This window comes from Sinocyclocheilus rhinocerous, unplaced genomic scaffold (assembly GCF_001515625.1).
Source record: "Sinocyclocheilus rhinocerous isolate Xijiao unplaced genomic scaffold, SAMN03320098_v1.1 scaffold1112, whole genome shotgun sequence".
Classification (NCBI taxonomy): Eukaryota; Metazoa; Chordata; class Actinopteri; order Cypriniformes; family Cyprinidae; genus Sinocyclocheilus; species Sinocyclocheilus rhinocerous.
The window spans coordinates 1405016-1424838 of NW_015657961.1; the positions used below are offsets into that span (position 1 = coordinate 1405016).

At 40.1% G+C, this 19823-nt stretch overlaps 1 protein-coding gene across 5 annotated transcripts in view; it reads right to left on the reverse strand.

The window, feature by feature from the left end:
• The window catches only part of LOC107721775 (cell adhesion molecule 3-like), a 70009-nt gene extending 50244 nt beyond the window's left edge, over positions 1-19765 (reverse strand). For all 5 annotated transcript variants that reach the window (XM_016529935.1, XM_016529933.1, XM_016529934.1 and 2 more), the window contains exons 1-2: positions 19545-19765; positions 18165-18355 (exon numbers count right to left, since the gene is read on the reverse strand). In XM_016529935.1, coding sequence (XP_016385421.1) covers positions 18165-18285 — 121 coding nt within the window. In that variant the 5' untranslated portion in view covers positions 18286-18355; positions 19545-19765. The remainder of the gene's footprint in view (positions 1-18164; positions 18356-19544) is intronic.
• Positions 19766-19823: the final 58 nt, after the last annotated feature.

Consider the following 19823-nt stretch of genomic DNA (forward strand, 5'->3'; position numbering starts at 1 on the left):
TAAGGTAAGACGGCCTTGTCAATCAACTATCGTAGGAGGGGCCTGTGCAGAACTACGTCATTCTGACAGGAATCTCAGAACAGCCTGATTTGAGAACAGCCAGGATTTTAAAATAGGGATTTAAAAAAAAAACACTGGGTGGATTTTTATCATTATAGGATGGATCTGTACACACACTTCCAACACACATTTATGTTCAAACAACTTGTAAAGTGAATTTTGCATCCGATGACCCCTTTAATATAACAGGCAATAATCAGTGTACACTGCAGAGGCATAGAGACATCTATGATATTCTAAGTATAGTGTGCTTGGCCATCATGGATATTCATGTGTGCATTTCTAAGGGCATGCATTACAAGTTCTGGATATGAAATAATCACAACAGTAAGATGATCAGTGTCTTTACTGCTGGTGTTCAAAAAAACTCAAGAAAATCATGTGGACTGAACTAAAGTGTGGGTGGAGGTCTCTTCAAAACATCTTCCTTGGAGAGTATTGAGTCCAAAAGTATTAAATTAAACCCTGAAACTGTAAAACGTTCCATCTAAATTACACATTGACCATGAAGACAAATGTACCAAGCTTTTCCATTTCAAGAATCACCATTAAAAAATAATATTATTATCGGGTTTCACATAACAAAAGAAATGTACACTTCAATCATAACTAGGTTTACATTAATCCAACAATTCGGTTTAAAATCATTGTTATAATTAATCTCCTGATCGGGCTTAATATAATAAAAAATATGAATCCCATGATGATGTTAATCAGAATATTATAATTTAATCCCCTGATCTGGTTTAGAGTAATGAGAGGTACACTTGACTGAGCAAAATGAAAAGCAGCAGAGAAATGGAAACATGCAGAGTACTGAAGAGGAGAGTTAGGAATCACATTTACATTGACTTGAGACAGAATGAAGACACGTCATGTGAAATGTCATGTGACATGTCACAAAAAAGTGTGAAAAGATGGAGATATTCTTTGAATAGCTATGGTTGAAAAACGTTTAGCTTCTGTTCTTTAGGTAGGAGGGAACAGTCAGACATCTCTGTGCATTTGACTCATTTTTCCATCCAACAGCGCTGCTGACTCTTATTCAGTACGGCTTGACTGCTAGCAGCATTCAAGGTGAAGTTTGAAATTAATCCAAGGAAAAGAGTTTACATTTAAACCCTGGTAAAGAGCTTAGTTGGTCATGTTATCTTGATGACGCTAATGAGCACAAGTCCCTCCCTATGACAGATAACGAAAGAGTAGCATTCTGCTTACTGAATACTGTGTAGTGCATAATTTTTTTAACAGTATATGAATAAGTAAACATGGGACATCTGACCATTATCTTCAAATGAAAAACGCTATATTACATAAAACATCCTATTTTTTGGTAGTAAAAAAAAGAAAAGGAAAGATGTTTAAAATTCAGCTGGTTTATTCATAAATAAAGGTCAAATCAAGTGAATTGCATAATGGAAAACAGCAAGGCTCTACAGTGTGACCATTTAGTTGCACGTGCAACTGAAAATTACTGTGTGCAACATGATAAAATGTTAGGCGACTGTGCGACTGACCCAATCAAAGTTAATAAATAGTTGCATGCAGGTTCTAAAATTAACATTCGGAAAGCTCTAAATGCAAGTAAAAGTCGCAAAGGCTGCAATTTAATAATGTTTATTTAATGTCTGATATGCATGTTTTATAGCATGTTATATTGTGGCACATTAAAGTTACCATCACTAATGTCTCTAAAAAATATCTTTGTGTTTCTAAATATTTGACAGTGGTCCTAAATGTTTAAAGTTGTACATGTAGAGCCCAGTACAGTATTATGTGCTCTGTTGTATACTGGCAAAATGTACCTGTCACGATTAGTTGCTACTGTGAAGGAGCAAGGAACGAGTAAACATGGAGTAGCTTCAAGCAAACAGTCTTTAATAAACATCCATGGGATTTACACGGGCAGGCAGGAACACGCGTAGCACAAACGCAGAAGACATTTAATACCGAACGAAGAAGCATTGAACTGGACTCACTATAAATACACAGGACTTGACGAGGGGAAGACGAGAAACACCTGGAATCAATAAACATAATTAAACATGAGGGAAAACTGGGTCATGGAACACACGTGGGGAGCAAAACACAAGACACAGGACTAACATTACTCCCCCCTCCCGGAAGGCGCGTCCACGTGCCTCATAACAACCAACGGCGAGGGGGGTGGGCGCTCTGGAGGCCTCTCAGGACAGGCTTACAGGGATGGACGGCCTCCAGGGCGGTACCCGTTCCGGGACCCATGATTTCAGAGGCTCTTCGTAGGCCTAACTCGGGATCTGTGGCCCTCCCAGGGCTTGACTTGGGGACTGGAGCCCTCTTTGGGCTGGACGTGGGAACTGGAGCCCTCCTTGGGCTGGACATGGGAACTGGAGCCCACTCTGGGCTAGACTCGAGGACAGGAGCCTTTCCTGGGCTAGACTCGAGGACTGGAACCCTCTCCGGGCTAAACTCGGGGACTGGAACCCTCTCTGGGCTAAACTCAGGATGAGGGCGGAGAACAGTCTTTTTCTCCTTATCCTCCTCCTTTGGTTAGAGGTGAACGGCGCGGCCGGTGGGCTTGACAACGGCACGGCCGGCGGGCTTGACGGCGGGCTGGTTTTGGCTCGGGGCCAGACACTCTCCAAACACCGGAGGATCCCTTCCCTCCAGCTTAGTCCCGTGGTGTCTGGGAGGTCCGCGGGGCGATGGTAGTTGGCCCCGTGCCAGAACAGAGATTTGATGGTGGCATCATCTAATACCGTTGCTGCGGCGAGCCTGCAGAACTCCCTGGCATACTCGATGAAGGAGAGATCCCTACAGGCTAGGGCAATAAACCGAGCGGCTATTTCCATGGCCGCGGGGGGGAAAAAAACAAGAAAACAAAAAAACTTTCAAAAAATGAAGAAACAAAAACGGGGAGAAGGAGCGCCGCTTACTTTCTGTCCTGGTTCGGTATTCTGTCAAGATTAGCTGCTACTGTGAAGGAGCAAGGAACGAGGAAACGTGGAGTAGCTTCAAGCAAACAGTCTTTAATAAACATCCATGGGATCTACACGGGCAGGCAGGAACACGCGTAGCACAAACGCAGAAGACATTTAATACCGAATGAAGAAACATAGAACTGGACTCACTATAAATACACAGGACTTGACGAAGGGAAGACGAGAAACACCTGGGATCAATAAACATAATTAAACATGAGGGAAAACTGGGTCATGGAACACAAGTGGGGAGCAAAACACAAGACACAGGACTGACAGTACCCTAAAAAATGTTGAGCGAAGAAACAATTTCCACTCAGAATTTGCAAGTAAATTTCATACAATTACAAATGTGAATTAAATGTGAAATTTATTAGTGAAATAGTAGTTTCTTGTGCAACATAATCCAGTGATCTTTGTTTAAGGGCCTGTTTACACCTGGTCATTTCATGCGTTTTCGCTGATCGGATATCTATCGGATTTGTTAAAACGTTTCCATTTACACTTGGCCACATAAATGTGTCGTCGCAAAACAGATATAAATCCGATCTTCAATTCACGCGCTATAGCCTATTTAAATTTAACGGAGTTCACGTCAACGAAATCAAAAGATAAGCGCTGCATTTTTTAAATTATCAGCTCATTTCAAGATCAAAGACCGCAATAAGGAGAGTGCGCGGCATCAGCACTGGAAAGATAAGTTTGTCTTACTACTTTTAATGAAGATGATTGTGTGTTGACCGTCTGCGTCTTACTTTCAGTTTCATTCGCGGCAATTTGTGCGTCGGCTTTCTGAAGAGATACTCAGCTACTCGTTCGCAGCGATGCGTGTTGCATTAGCGCAGTCTGACTAATGTCATATAGCCTATAACACGCTCTCACATGTTTATTATTTTAACATTTTGGGAGGAGTAAAATTTACATATGTGGTTTCAACAACCAGATGCATTTACACTTGTCCAGTTTCGTCTGGAATGCGGCCCAGACCACCTCCTGAAGTGATTTATAAATTAAAGATTTATATCCATCTCGAATGCGTTTCGGAGGGCATTTACACCTGGTCTTTTCATGATCGGATAGCTATCCGATCAGAAAAAACGCATGAAGTGACCAGGTGTAAACAGGCCCTAAGACTTCAAAAAATCATTAAGTACTGTGCACAATATACAAACTGTATACTAAAAGAAATTGTAAGAATTTTAGTGTAGCCTACTATTGCCATCCTGAAAATAAGACTGAATGTGACTGAACCTATGGTATGCATGTGATTTTCAACATTCACTGAGCCATTGCAAGAGCATCATTCACAAGCAAATGAGCATTTGCCATGGTCAATTCAGCAATTGCACGCACAAATATACACATGAATTATGTGACGTGTGAATTGTGTAAGGACAAGTGCACTTACTCTAAAGTGTTAAAGTTCAGAAACACAGAAACACAGAAACATGTAATGAAACGGTTTATAGTGCCTGTCACAATCATGTGTCGTGCATGTGAAGTACTTCATGACAAGTACCTTACTGACAGAGTGTACTTCATTCAGAGCTAGCTAATTAATTCTAACGAATATAAATAGATCTCTCACCTGCTTAGGCGAGACAGAGAGCTAGAGATTTTGTGTGCGTGTGCACTTCCAGTAATTGTTGGTATGATGCCCAAGCAATAAAGGAATGTCATGTGAACCATCCAAGCGTATGTCATGTGATTGGTTTAAAGCAGTGCTAGAGAGAAGAGTGTGAATGTGTGTGATTATACTGTATGATATGATATGATATGGCACAGCGTGAAAACCCTTCATCGCTCTTGTCTATCCCTTCCTTCTCTCTTCTTTCCACTTTCTTGGTTCCCATTCATCTTTCTCTCTTCCATCCCTTGTTCGCTCTACTGCCACCTCTGCTTGCCTTATTTCCTCTCTCTTTCTCTACAGCCTATTTATTCTGTATGTCTGTGGTCCCTTTTTGTGTATCATTCATTCACTCTTCAGGATTAGAAATGCTTATTACCGCTCTTTTGTCTCAGCCCACAGAGATGTGGCTGAATCAGACACGCACATATACACGCACGCATATACACGAACACAGATTCATTGACAGGTTTGTACTCAAGTTATTTTCTAGCTCGTATCATGTGAAGAATGCAGATTTAATCACAAAGCAAAAAAAATAATAAATAAATAAAATAAATAAATAAAAAGCCATGGTTGGCACTCTGCGGTGAATTAAACCACACAGAGCACTTCTCACCGCTGACAAACCAGGTGAATAAAACCGCACTGTAGAGCAGCTGAGACGAGCCACACAGCGGAGCTTTCAGAGTGAAACTGCTGAATAAAACAACACGGGTCTTTCATCCTCAGCCAAACTGATGGGTGACTCCACAATGTGCTGCTTTCATCACAAGCACATTGCATCTGAGGACACATACACACATATATCGCAAACATGTATGCGCACACACACAGCTGACACTTTTAACCCGCAGACAGACTTCTCTCTATCTCTTTACACTTTCTCTCAAACACACACTTGAAAGAACTCATGTTCGATAATTGGATCTGAACAATCTAAAACCAGAAGTGAGACAGAGAACGAACCAAACCAGACTAAAGGTTAATAACATTCATCATTATAAAAACGCACACACGCGTGGCTCTCTCTGGCCGATAGCTGCTGTTCAACAGACTCACACTGATCCCGCCTGATCTCGCCTCTCCCCACTTATAGACTGTTTAATCAAGCACACAGCACTTCGCAAGAGCTCTGCCATCCTGTTAGATCACAGGAAGGGCTGCGGAAAGTGACTGGCTACAGCTAGGAGAATCAGTGGAATCAGAAGCGAGTGTTTCTGGATGTGGTTAATTTGCTGTTGGAATTGTCTGAGAGAGTTTCTGAGAGCAGCTGGTTGGCTATGTTGGAACCAAAATTGAACTGATTTTTTTATTTTTTTTGCAGAATGTTAGGAAACGGGAACAAAACCAACCATTTCAATTCTTCATACGATGAATGTTATTAACCATACTTTTATTTCATTCTAACCACTTCCAATTAGGAAAGTTGGCCACAGAAAGCTGGAATGCAAAAATGCTATTTCTGCTCAGAACGAAGCAAAATGAAATGTTTGGCTCAGTCTGTGATTGGTGCAATCAATCTTTGTGGCCAAATACTAATATGCGTACTTCCCTCCTAAAGAACATGCAAAAAGCAAAATATATCAATTAAGTAGGGTATCTATCTATCTATCTATTATGTATATAGACAGACAGACACGCACACACACACAGTACAGAGGCTATGTTGAAAATAGCTGTTTACTGAGGCTGACTGTTGGCAGTTATTCCATTGTTTGGGTATTTTTTCTGTGTCCTTGGTCTTAGGTGAAAAGTTTCATTGATTTAGACTTGGGATAGATTGAGAGTGGCTGACGCAATCAGTTAAAGACTGAGCAAAGCCGATACTATCAGAGAGACAGACAGAATCTTCAAAACTGATCTCGCACCGACTGCCAATCTTGAGTTCTTCCAGAAGAACTCAGAAGACTGAAAGTACACTTCGAGCAAGAGGTGAAATTTCTTGTGACATTTTAATCAAGATGATGTTCGGTGCACTTTATAATAACTATCAACTAATTTATATGACATTATCAAATATATAAAAAAAGATTTAATCCATAATTGCATATATAATATGCAAAATATAAATTAGATCAATTGATCTAATATATTGAATCATTAAGTTTTCTGTATAAAATACAAATATTGTGCAATATAAATTACAAATTGAAATGTATTAACAGTACATAATATATATATACCGTTATACCGTTTTTTTAGCAAGGATGCATTACATTGATCAAAAATGACAGTAAAGACATTTATATTGTTACAAAGATTTCTATTTCAAGTAAATTCTATTCTTCACGTTTTCTGTTCATTAAAGAATCTTGAAGAAAAATGCTTCCATTTGCCATATTTAATTAATCAGGACAATCATTTTCAACTAATAAAATCAACAAGAAGAAAGATTTTTTTTTCATTACCAAATCAGCATATCAGACTAACTATGCCATCACAGAAATAAATGATATTTTAAAATATATTATATTCAAAAATATATTAAATTCAAAGAGTTTTAAAGAGTTTTTAGTGCCAGTATGAACATACTGTCACAGAGCATCTCTTAAACCAGAAACTGTTGATAGACTAGTGTTCTTAGCTAAAAACTTGTGAAACACTTGCATAATTTACCCTAGTTGCACATTGTAAAATGTAGTATGTGAATTACATTGCTTTAAGAAGCTGTCATACTGCACTTTTTGCACCCATGTTGCACTTTTTTCCATATTGTTACATTTACATGTTAATTTCATAAAATAAAATAATTCACTAGGTGTCATTTTTTAGCTTTGTGTTTTTGCACTAAACATTTAAACAGCTGTTCTATCCATGTTTTTTTCAATTGGGGTAGAAGAAAATCACCTTTTTAAGTGTACCTTTTTAGGTATATCACCCAGCCTTGTTCATACTGATATTACCAGCTAAACTTGCAGTAAAATTGTAACTGCAGTCAGATAAACCAAAATATCAGCACTGCACTCAAAAAGTACTGGGTAAAACAAAACCAACATTGTTTTTGAAATGTTGTAGGAACACATATCAAAAGCAAAGGTTAATCTACTAAATATTTGCTCAGAAATCATCCAAGGAACTTCTAATAGTTTCTCTAAATAGGAGATAATTGGAGAGAAACAGAAGCATGGCTTGGTAATGGAGAAGAGCTCTTCCATGGTTTACAGGTATTCCTTTCTCCACAAAGAGTGAAGAAATACAGCTGAGAAAAGAAGATCCTCACCTATTCTTTGAAAAATGAAGTTCCACTTTAAAAAGGAGCAGGACGTGAAGTGCTCGTTAAAGCAATGAAAAGTGTTGCATTATTAAAACGGAAGCAGCAGAGAATAGGCTGATTGTTTTCGGGCGTTACAGCAAACACTCAGTAGATCCCCTTTGCTAATGATAGCTTCACTAATCACAGTCATTGCAGCAGAATAGCGGGCCACGGGATCATAGGAGGCATAAACAAATTTACCGGCTCATCTGTGGTTTGTCGACAGATCGTGATTGTGGATGATTGTGGATCATTTCCCAGAGGAGAATGACCTCTGCTTAAGAGCCTGTGATGCATCTTACTGTCAGAGAAGCTGGTAAGCATTTCCTGAAAACATGATTCATAAGATAAGACGTTCTGTGGAACTGACAGGGTTCCCTGCTTCATCTCAACACCACGGTCTCTTCCTTTCTCTCTCTCTCGCTCTTGGTTGCTTCCCAGGCCTTCTGCTCCACAGAGTTACATTTCAGCAGAAAGATGCTGGCAACAAAAAGGGAGAGAGAGAGAGAGAGAGAGAGAAAGAGAGAGAGAGAGGAAATGTACAACAAATAGCCAGAGGGTGTGTGAGAGAGCGAGAGAAAGAGAGCGGGAGAGCGCGAGAGAGAATCAGCAGCATTAGAAAAGGTGCCAGCAACAAATCTGTCCTCTGAGTTAAGTGAGCCACTGGCACTTACACACAGCTCTCCCGCCTCTAAATCTCATCCACATTAATGATTGGCCAGCATTACCGCCTGTTGCTTAATCTCTCATCATTATTGGCCACATCTGGAGGAGCCAAGCCGCTCAATCAAGCCACAGCCGCATGTTACGTTGAGGTAAGGAAGCAAACACGCCAGCACTTTCAAACGGATCGCATTTCCCAGGGAGTTTTGCAGTGGTAAACACAGCCGCAGGGCACTCCTGAAAGCAGGAAGTGTGATCCAACTGCCAACCTGCTAATTGGAAATGCTTTCCTCCGTTCGAGTGGACACAGCTCTCATTCCTATGGACCCGAGCTTGGTTCCGCAGAACCTTTGAAGCCCTCTACATGGTCCCTTTAGCTTGCTGCACAATTACGCCATGGCGCAGTCAGGAGAGAACCAAGTCCATGTTTTTATTCATGAAAAATATATCACGGGCGATGTCGGCTGGATAAAAATACCCGCATAAGTGGGCCAAACTGCTTTGAGTAGAGTACTGTGATGTTTAGCTGGAAATTATACATTTTACCTTTAAGGATACACTCTACCTTGTTTTTGGCATTTGATTAGCCGTTATTGCTAATAGTGGTACTGCTACAACACTTTCCTTTAAACGATTTGGCACTTAAGAAAAACTGTTAACGGGATCTCTAAAATTGGACAGCTCTCTTGATTCACTTTTAGATAAGGTGCAATTAGTGATTATTTTTCAATCGATTAATCTATTAGTTAATTAATCTAATGGTTATTTCCCATATACTGTAGTCCATTAACCATTTGGTTAATTTACAAGTAATTACTGTAGAAAACAAAACAAAACTGTAGCTTCTGGCATTAATATTTCAACAACAGAACACATTACATAATTGTTGTTATTAAATGAAATATCTGGACCTTTAACACTTATTGGTAACACTTTATTTCGATAGTCCACTTTAGACATTATATTAACAGTAAGTAACTTTGCAACTACATGTCAACTAGCAGTTAGTAGAGTATTAGTAGACTGTCTGCTTAATATCTTCTAACACTTTCTTTGTCAACTTATTCTACTAACCCTAAACCTACCCTAACGGTCTACATTGGGGAAATATTTATACTTTTACTTGTGTATTTATGAATTGTGTTTTGAATTTACGAATCGGATTTTGAAAATGTAAATTGTGCTGTGCATTTATGAATTTTGTTTTGTAAATGTATAATTTTTAAGGCAGATCTGGCTCCAAATTTGGCAACAGCAATCAGAAAGGAAATGTGATGTAATTTTACGGAATATTTGGAATGAATCTCTGTTTTTTTTCCCCACTCCCAGATTTGTGTTTTCCCTAGCAATGAACTGGTGGTTGAGGACCATCTAGTGCATTTTGCAAAACAAGTACGCCACAGGGCAATTCATGGTTTGGCATTATACTATTCCCAAAAAATCAGCTCTCATCCTACAGCCCTGTAATGCAGATAGCATCTGTTTTAAGAGCCTTGGATCTCAGCATCGTGTCAGAGTTAACATATTGTATGCTGATTAATCTAAGGCTCTGCAGCGTCAGTCTACAGTTATTTAGAGTTTAGACAGAAGATAACCGGATTAAAAATTTATTTTTATTTTTTTTATTGACAAAAAAACACACTATTCCACATTCTGCCCAGTGTCCTTCAAACAAATGTGCCAGCTGAATGCTATGAAAACATACAGTGCTTAACAATTTATTAGACCCCCTGCCATAATAAAGAGAAAACACATTTTAGGAATCTGTCAAAAAATTGTTTAAATCAAAAAATTTTATTGTCATTTATTGGGCAAATAAACTTAAACAACTAAATAGTATTTATTCACATAACAAAATATGGCCTCCTATGCCCTTCATAACAGCTTGCATTCTTGCTGGCATTGTTTAAGTACTTTTTGACTGTAATTGGGTATCTGAAAAAAAACACTATAAAGCTCTCTGCCTTTCTTTCATAGATAACAGCAATAATTATATTATAGCATTAGAAATAGCCTACTACTGTTCCTAAAGAGCTTACGCATATTGGAGGACTATCCAATACAGAAAACTAAAAAATGATTTTGGTAATCACCAGTACTGTTAGTTTAGAGCAGCAGTGGCACAAGCCATATTTTGTTAAAAACCTTACATAAATTTGTTTTAATAAATTTGTTAAGCATAGTGAATCTAGTTTAAATCTCTGCATTAAAAATTAAAGTAATAATAAAGATGATAAAGATGAATAAAATCACAAACTCAGTTGTAACCAATAGGTAAGAGTAATGTTCTGCAGGAACACGTTCACTTTGATCACAGTCACGTCTTCCTGTCATTTCTTTATCCTGTAAAATTTTTTCAGAAAATTACACGCTGTTATCCCCTTACAGGTCCTACTCTCATAAAATACTCGCAATGCATGTTGACCTTTAAACCTTAATTTAACTTTCAACAACAGATATTTAAGCACAATAAATGTTTTTGCGCTGCTTATTAATTGTCTCTGTTTTCCGTCTGTCTGACGCGCTCATTCAGTAAAGATTAAAACTTAACACAGACTGTCAGGACGGACCTTTATGCAAAAATGGAAATGCTCGCATGAATTTGTGACATTTATACACAAGGATATGACCGTAAACTGAAAGTATCTGCGCTGAGGACGCACACGCATCATCTGTCAAAGCGCCTGACAGGGCAAGCCATTACGCTAATGCATGAGCTTATAGCTTAAAATAAAGAATTTTCATGTTTTGGGCAGCTTGGATCAAGTAACTCTCCCACAGCATCTCATTCTGTTTCCTCCACTATTTCTAGATGCATTTTGTCCATAAAAATGCGTAATTCAGTGCTGTAATTTGACGCAACCGGCTGAAGTTGGACTTGCACTGAAGGCAGACCCGACTAATCGATAAAGAGAATCGTTGTCGATGATCTCATCGATTAATTGTTGCAGCCCTAAATTATATTTCCTTACATTCAAATTCAGAATGCAATTCTAGATCCTGTTTGCTCTCTCAATTCAAATTCAGGAACTGAACTGTAAATTAAAAGGCACTTCTCAGTTCAGTTTTGAAAGGCGCACAACCCTGGCTTTTCAGTGCTAAAACTGCATTGTTTGAAGATTCAAATTAAGGCAATATTTGTGTGGTTGTTGCATCATCTCACGAATATGCATTGCTAAAAATTCCTGAAAAACGCTCATGTCCTGATTACTGTAATGACAGGAGATCTGTATCTAGCCCAGCTTTTAACACAGGAAACATGAGAAGATGGAGCACACTTAAGGCAATCAGATAGCCACTCTTACATCTCTAGATACAACCATTTTGAACTCACAGAAGTCCCAATACTTAACCTTAATCTAATAGGTCAAGCTTCTCTTGCTTGTACACAAGCTCTGCGCAAACCCCTTGACACAAGATGGCTTTCTAGAGTGCAAAAAAGGTTCCCATACTAGCCAGCAAAAAGAGAGAAAACACACCCTCAGCGCCCACTTCAGTTTTTTGGAGTAGACTCTCAATTGTATCCCTTTCTAACTCAAAGATAAGCTCTAATAATAGTGAGAATGTTTCAAGCTTTGGGAAACTACATTTCCCAGGAGTCGGTGAAGGGTTCTAGAGATTGTAGTCTGGAAATAATGTCCTTTCTACGACTTTGCGCGTCTCACTCGGGGGTTCCGGCATGTAAACAACGCCGAGACAAGGGTGACTTTCATTTCCCTCTCTCTCCTTCTGTTTGTAGGTGTACTTCACATCCAGAAACACACACAATCTCAAGCACACCTACCGATCTCACGCCATGTCTATAAAAACCATGAACAGCCATTTACTGATTACACTGATCTTTATCCAAGTCTACATTGAAACAAGACAGCCACACTGGTGCTGGGCCAGGAGAGCCAATTCAAATTCATTACGTACCTCAGAGCAGAGCCGCTGTCTCTAGATCCGTTTTTTGGGTTTTCGCATGCAATGGCTTTGATTGGAAAGGACTAAAGGGAATCAGTGGTTCCGTTCTGAGAATCTTTGCAAATATAGGACTTGAACTAAATTATATTATCTTACTCTCAACTAATTTGACATTAAGTCAGCCGCTACATCAAAACATATGAATTTGTTTTTCTTTTCTCATTATCTTTTCATCTTTAACACCAGTCTATTAAACGATCAGCAGGGGGAATGTGGCAAAAAATGCTAATGACCATATGATTGAAAACCAGAAACTATTTTTTGTGCATTTGTCTATTGAAAAAAAGTCACACACTCAAACATTTATTGTGTCCTCATACTACTATATTACATGTCAGCTTTATTCCCATGAACTTACATTTACATATTTGGCAGATGCTTTTATCCAAAGCAACATACAGTGCATTCAAGACATATGTTATTGGTTCATGCATTCCCTAGGAATCAAACCCATTATGTTGCCGTTGCAAGCACCATGCCCTACCATTTGAGCTACTAGAACTTGGATAATTCCACAATTATTTTACTACAATTCTTTTTTGATATAACATTTACAAGCAATCCTTAATTTTGACTGTCATGAAACGAAATCTTAAAACTGACTTGCAGTTCCTGTTGTCTGAAACAGAAATCTGGAATATCTTTCAAAGATTCAACATCATGGACCTTGCAATCTTTGACAATACTAGCAACCCAGAAGTGCTCGCTGTAATTGCCCGAGAGCTTTGTTTTCCAATGGAATTATAAAATGGCTTCCGAGAATTGTGTAAAGCCAGTCAGTTTGGAGCTTGATGTTTTTACAAAGCTCTTGCCATTTTGGTGTGCAATATGCTTCAGATGGGCAGTGAGCAGCTCATAGGTATGCAGTCTGTCTATATGTTGGAAAACATAGCTTTTGCTGTTCCAAACCCCAACCTAGACCACATTTTAAGGCATCACAAATGTGAAAGCAGTTCCACATCTGTGATGTCTTATTGCTTTCTCAGATAACTCATTTCGATCAAATTCTACGACAACATTGAATATATTCTTCTCAGAGAAAAATGCATTATGCAAAATTTCTTTTCAGTTGAGATGCTACCTTTGAAGGCAGTAGAAACTGCTTACTGGGTCTTGGAACAGAGCTAATATCTTGAACAAAGACAAAGTACTTCAAAGAACATTTTAAATCAATATATCTTTACATTTACAAACACTGTTTATCTAAAACATTTTTGTTTAATGCTACAGTTTGTTCACTGTAATAGAATATTGTTTAAAAATATGACCACTCTGGCACATCTAGCCATATTGACAGCACTCTTATACAGGGACCACTGCAATACTATGACAATATTTGTCTCTACAAAATGGAAACAATAACAGCCACAGCAAGGGAAAAAAGAACATTCTAGCTCTCCTTGAAATTAAACGAGTAAATCAAGTGAGACAAAACGCACTTTTGAGTAATTAAAATATTTTTTTTCTATAAACCACTTGAAAAAAATCCATAATTATGACTTATAAAATGTAGTAAATCCCATGGGTGTTTCCTCCACACGCAGACCTCTATGGAGTTTTCTCGTGTGGTAAGAGAAGAAAAGTCATCAGGGGTTAAGATGTGCAAAGTGTGCGTATAATTTGTGGCCTGTCGACTGACTAATCAGTTTTTTAGTGATCCATTACTCTGAATTATGTATGCTAAGTAGCCTGTTCAGGACCATTTATAATGAACATTACTCTAAAGATCTTTTAAAGGCATTCGCAAACATAAACACACACACACACTTCAATAGATCACACACACACATAATTCCACTTTAATCCTGACATGCTTTCACAAACATGCACACATGTCAGCATCACTGAGATTTTACGTGGTAAGACAGCATAAATCACTCAGTCCAAATGTGCACTAGCATCACAAATAACCATCAAAATGTGTCTCAGGTCAGTGGAGGGACACAACAACATGCTTCAACAGACTGCTAGCAGCCACGTAACGCCACAAACAAACAGTAAGGCTCATTTTCCCTTGCAGTGCCTCTTTTGATGAATCTGTGCTGCACAGTTGTTAAGCCCTATGAAATAAGCCCCAGAGCTGTGCCGTCCTCTTTAAAATGACCTTTCAGAATTTATCAAGCACATTATGGAGGACATCCAGATGCTTCCACCACATGTTGAGCTGCTCGCAGACATGTCACAGAGGATGTAGCACACTTATCAGAGACTACAGGTGAACGGTCCTACAAGTCACAAACACATCAGAGACCACATGAGCAACATATGCGCTCATACACTCATACAGAGACCAGGGGTGGAAACTCCACTATCACATACACACTTCAGAGACCATGAGCGACGAACTGGACATCTCACATATACACACTTCAGAGACCAAAGTGAAAAGTTCTCTCTCTCTCTCACACACACACACACACACACACACATACACATTCAAATACATAGCCTATACATCAGAGACCATGACTGGACATCTGCACGTTCTCACACACAGACTTACAGCCTACTCAAGAAAAGAGAAGTGAAGACCTGATAAACTTAGATCCTGATATACCGGCTAAAACATATATCCTTTTTTAGATGCTTCATTAGAGCCTTCAACTTACAATATACAGGTGCATCTCAATAAATTAGAATGTCGTGGAAAAGTTCATTTATTTCAGTAATTCAACTCAAATTGTGAAAGTCGTGTATTAAATAAATTCAATGCACACAGACTCAACAAAAGTGAGTACATAGCAAATATTAAGAATTAAAAGAACAACAATAGTTAAAACGGAACATTTAACAATAACAAACACTGTAGCTCAAAACAGAAACAGACAAGAACAGTAGGCTAAAGGCCAAAGTATCGTTCTTTATGTGTACGCGAGGGTCCACGTGCAGTAGGCCTACGTGATGCAAATTTCATCATCAGAATAGTATGCGCATACTGTATGGCAACACTGTCCCAGGCATACTGTATGCGCACCATCTGATTTTTGTAATCGCGCTTACTTTGTACGCGCAGTTCGCTCATGCACATTGACTTGGTTTTGCACTAGTCAGTTTTTCCACAAGGTGGCAACACTGTCCCAGGCCATTGTTTCACAGTAGAAAATAAAACTAAAGAGATGCAACAACAACAACAAAATAGCAGAGACTGCAACAACAACAGACACACGCACTGATAAATACTTCTGTAAGAGGGTTATGAGATAGCAGCAACTTAAGCTTAAAAGAGAACAAAGACATTTCATCGGTCATAACTCCTCGAGAAAAATAAAGCAGAAGCTGGACAAAGGTGAAGCTTTCTAGAGCGCATGTGTCGACCACCTGTGTTTGCGTACACCTCAAATGGACTATAGGCCTACTTTGAAAGACTGTGTGTACACATAAAAAGCAAAGTATACTTGGGCCTTAACTAAAGCAACACATTTATATATATATAATTTATGATGTGATGTCGCTATAAGACAAATCACATTTACCTGAGTTATGAATGTGGGTTTGCAATCTGTATTGAATGCGGTGTAACCGTGCACCGCAAAATAATGGCAAGAAATGGTTTCGCGGGATACACTCGAAAACAAACTCACCACGGACAGTGTATTCAGATTCACAAACAAATGACTCTTGTGAGCCTGCTCTTTTCAGTGAATCAACTGCCACCAATCTGATTCTCGAACATACTCTTTTTAGTTATTTAAAAGTGTAGTCTGATTCGCAAGCCAATGACTCTTATGAGTCGGATCTTTGTGAATCAAAATTAGACAGTGCTATTGTCTGATTATCATCTTCTATAATCATCATGTTTGCTAATGACCAAAGGTAAGGTGTCAATTTAATACACTTTTATTAACCCACTCATAGTGAACAATATGGTTTTACACTAAATCCAACAGAAACTCCAGCACAGTCTGCATATTTCACTAATTTTATCAATGTATCACTAGGCTATATCAATGTTGAAAACAGCTGTGCTGCTTAAATGTTTGTGGAAACTGTGATACATTTTTACAGGATTCTTTGATGAAAGTTCAAAGCACATCATTAATTTGAAACAGAAATCTTTTGTAACATTAAAAATTTATTTACCGTCCCTTTTAACCAATTTAATGTGGCCTTGCTGCATAAAGTATTCATTTCTAATATGTAAACACGCATGTAGAATGAACGGTGGACGGGGCCTCACTAATAAAACAGAATTCTGTAGTAAACCCTGCATTCATGTGAAAAGCTTTACACTTTGTTCTAATGAATGATGCTAGTGGACATGGACCTTTCATAGTGAAAAGACCTTGCAATACACTGATTGGTTACAGCAGCACAGGAAAAGTTAGCAAAAGTAGGTGGAACCAGCAGCATCACAAGTAATTTAATGTACCCTAAAATCTGATGGCTGCAGATCATACGGTGCAGAACATACAAACCTGCAAATCATGTACTCTGTTTCCAGCTATAGATACAGCACTCAACATGTTCATACACCAATCAAACAACCTCTCAAACAACCCGCTCCACTAGTGCATATAAACTAAAGTATGAGTTTCTTACATCTGCACACACTCACACATACACTCACATTCGCATTAAGGATGCATAGGGCCAGTGGATATGCAAAACCACACAAAAAAAGCACAATAATGAATACTGCAGTAAGCAGCAAAAACAGCTGACAGAGTTTAAGTGTGTGAGAGAGAAAGGATGAGATCAGGATCGAAAGAAAGAAAGAAAGAAAGAAAGAAAGAAAGAAAGAAAGAAAAGAAAATAATTCATGACTCTGCTGAAACAATGACACCATCTCACTGAATCTGACATTTCAACACAAATGTCCAGTTCACACTTCTTCTAAAGGAAAACTCTATCACAATCACCATTCATGATTAATCATCCATATTTTCACTCAAACATTTGGACATTTGATGAAGATCTGTTCAGAGAGTACTCTGGAGAGTAACAATACACCTACACAAGCCAGTAGACTGATTCACTCCAACTCATTGTGATTGTGTAATGTACACTTGTGCAGAAATTATACTTCTACTTCAAATTAAAAGCAGTTATGATCTCCACTCATCAGTCTGCTGAAACGGTGACAATGAATCAGACACAAGCTGCATTCCTTGGTGAACAAATTTAGACTTTATAATGAAAAGGATTTGATAAAGATGCTGTTCGTTCCTAAACTCTATAGAGAACCAATAGCTACACCTACACAATTCAGTCCATCTCTGTTAGGATAATGTAATGTAATGTGTGCACATGTGCTTGAGGATAGATAGATACTCTTTGTGGTGTATTTGTAATAAAATAAAAGCAGTTATGATTTCCTGAAACTATGATACCATTTCCTGATCTCCAATCCTTCCAAGTATGTTAAAACACTTTATAAGGAAAAATGAGTTCATAATGAAATGAAGACTCAGACCAACAATTTAGATAGATAGATAGATAGATAGTGTTATAGTTCCCAAAATAACAGAACACAGCAGAAAATTCAGTTAGAGCTGAAATGAGGGGGGAGGTTCCTCTGTGCCCCACGAGCTTATTAACGGCTCTGTGACTCCCTTGTAAAAACAGAAAACAGTGAAAACATTAGGGAGGAGCTGAGTGACTGAAGAGAGGGAGGGTGGGCCTTTCTTACCGAAAACGAAGTTGCTCCTAACGGAGGTTGCGAGAAGCATCGTCAAGGCCGCGAGCGCCCTGAGAGCGGCCCGCTGCAACGCGGGGAATGTCATACTCTGACGCGCGCGCATCCCGCTCATCCGTCCAGTGCGTTAAACCCAGTAATCCTCTCGAGACCCGGAGAAGTGGAGAAGCTCTACGTAGCGCTGACTGGAAGAAAGGACACACACATACACACTCATTAACAGACGGAGAGCGCCGATTGGTCGCATTGATGCTGAGCACACACACTTCACTCCCGCGCTGCCCCAGTGCTTCCATTGATCGCCTCGTGTCACTCGCTGTGTGTGATGTGACGCAGTGATCGAAAACATTCCCTTCGTCATTCAGTAACCCAGAAAAGGACTCTGAATCGACAAACGCTACGTAAAAGCGAGCGCGTGCCTGAATTGAGATTTGTATAGTGCTGCCCCCGAAATCCTCCTGGTAGCCTTTAACACCGCTCTCATTATTCTCCCGCTCTGACTGCTGCGCGCGCGAGAGGAAGGTGCACCTGTCGCCCGTTGAGAATTCGCGCGCACTCACACAATAGTCCAGGTCGTTTGGCTGCCTGTTCCTCTCTCTTAGTGCGCTTGTGTGAACTGTGCAAGTCATGGCGTTGCCTGCGGAGCGGCGGGCCATCGCGCAGAGATGCTTTGTATTGTTGTGCAACTATAGGGGGAGGCAAGGACGGACAGTGGCTGTCAAACTGTCAGTGTGTGTGTGTGTGTGGATGTGGATGTGGATGTTCAGCGCGAGCAGCGAAGCCTCGCCTCATCTCGACTGTTGGGATGAGGTGATGATACCTGCTGCAAGTCTGTGACACGCGACCCGAAACGGAACCACCCGCGCCGCCTCCCTCACTCATCGGTTCTTTTCTCGCACTTCTCCTCTTTATTTCCCTCCCTCCCCCTTCTCTGAGCACCAGTCCCGTCCTCACCCGCGCAACCGGGACGCCCCACCGAGCCACGGAAAACAGTAGCAGGTGCACACAGTCCAGTCGCGCTGAATGCAGAAGGAGCGGCAGGGATGCTGGTAGAGCTCGCGATTGGGAGGGGAGGGGAAACGTGAGGGGGCAAGCAACCATCAGCGCATTAACAGTAAGCCTAAATACACTTTAACATCAACCCTCTTCCCTTCGCTCATAGTTTAACACCTCCGAGCTCGTTGGATGGTTTCCTGCCCGGTGCGCCCGTCAGGAGAGGCGCTCGCGGAAGCAGGCGCATTCCAGAGCACGAGCGTGCCCCTATTTACAAACCTGACAGGTGTCTCCCCCCTCAGCATAAGCGCCAGGACGCCAACGACAATAATACCCCTGCGTGTCTGTGTGCTCAAAAGGAGGGCAGATTACAATACGCACCGTTATAAGCGCTCCTCGTGATGCCCGTCGACTCCGTCGGTTCTGGAGTGTTGGACCCGTCTATGCCTGCTGGCGCTCACGCTAAGGTCCCAATGGATCTGTCTGTCTTGGTTCTCGTTCCGCCCTCCGCTATCTTCTTGTTTTTCTTGCCTTTTCTTCTCTCCACGGCTACCGTTCACTGCAGCAAAACAGTCTGTCTGAAAGCACGGAGAAAGGGAGGGAGGCAGTGAGGGAGGGAGGGAGGGAGGCGCGCGGTGTGGAGGGGGGAGGGGGGGGGGG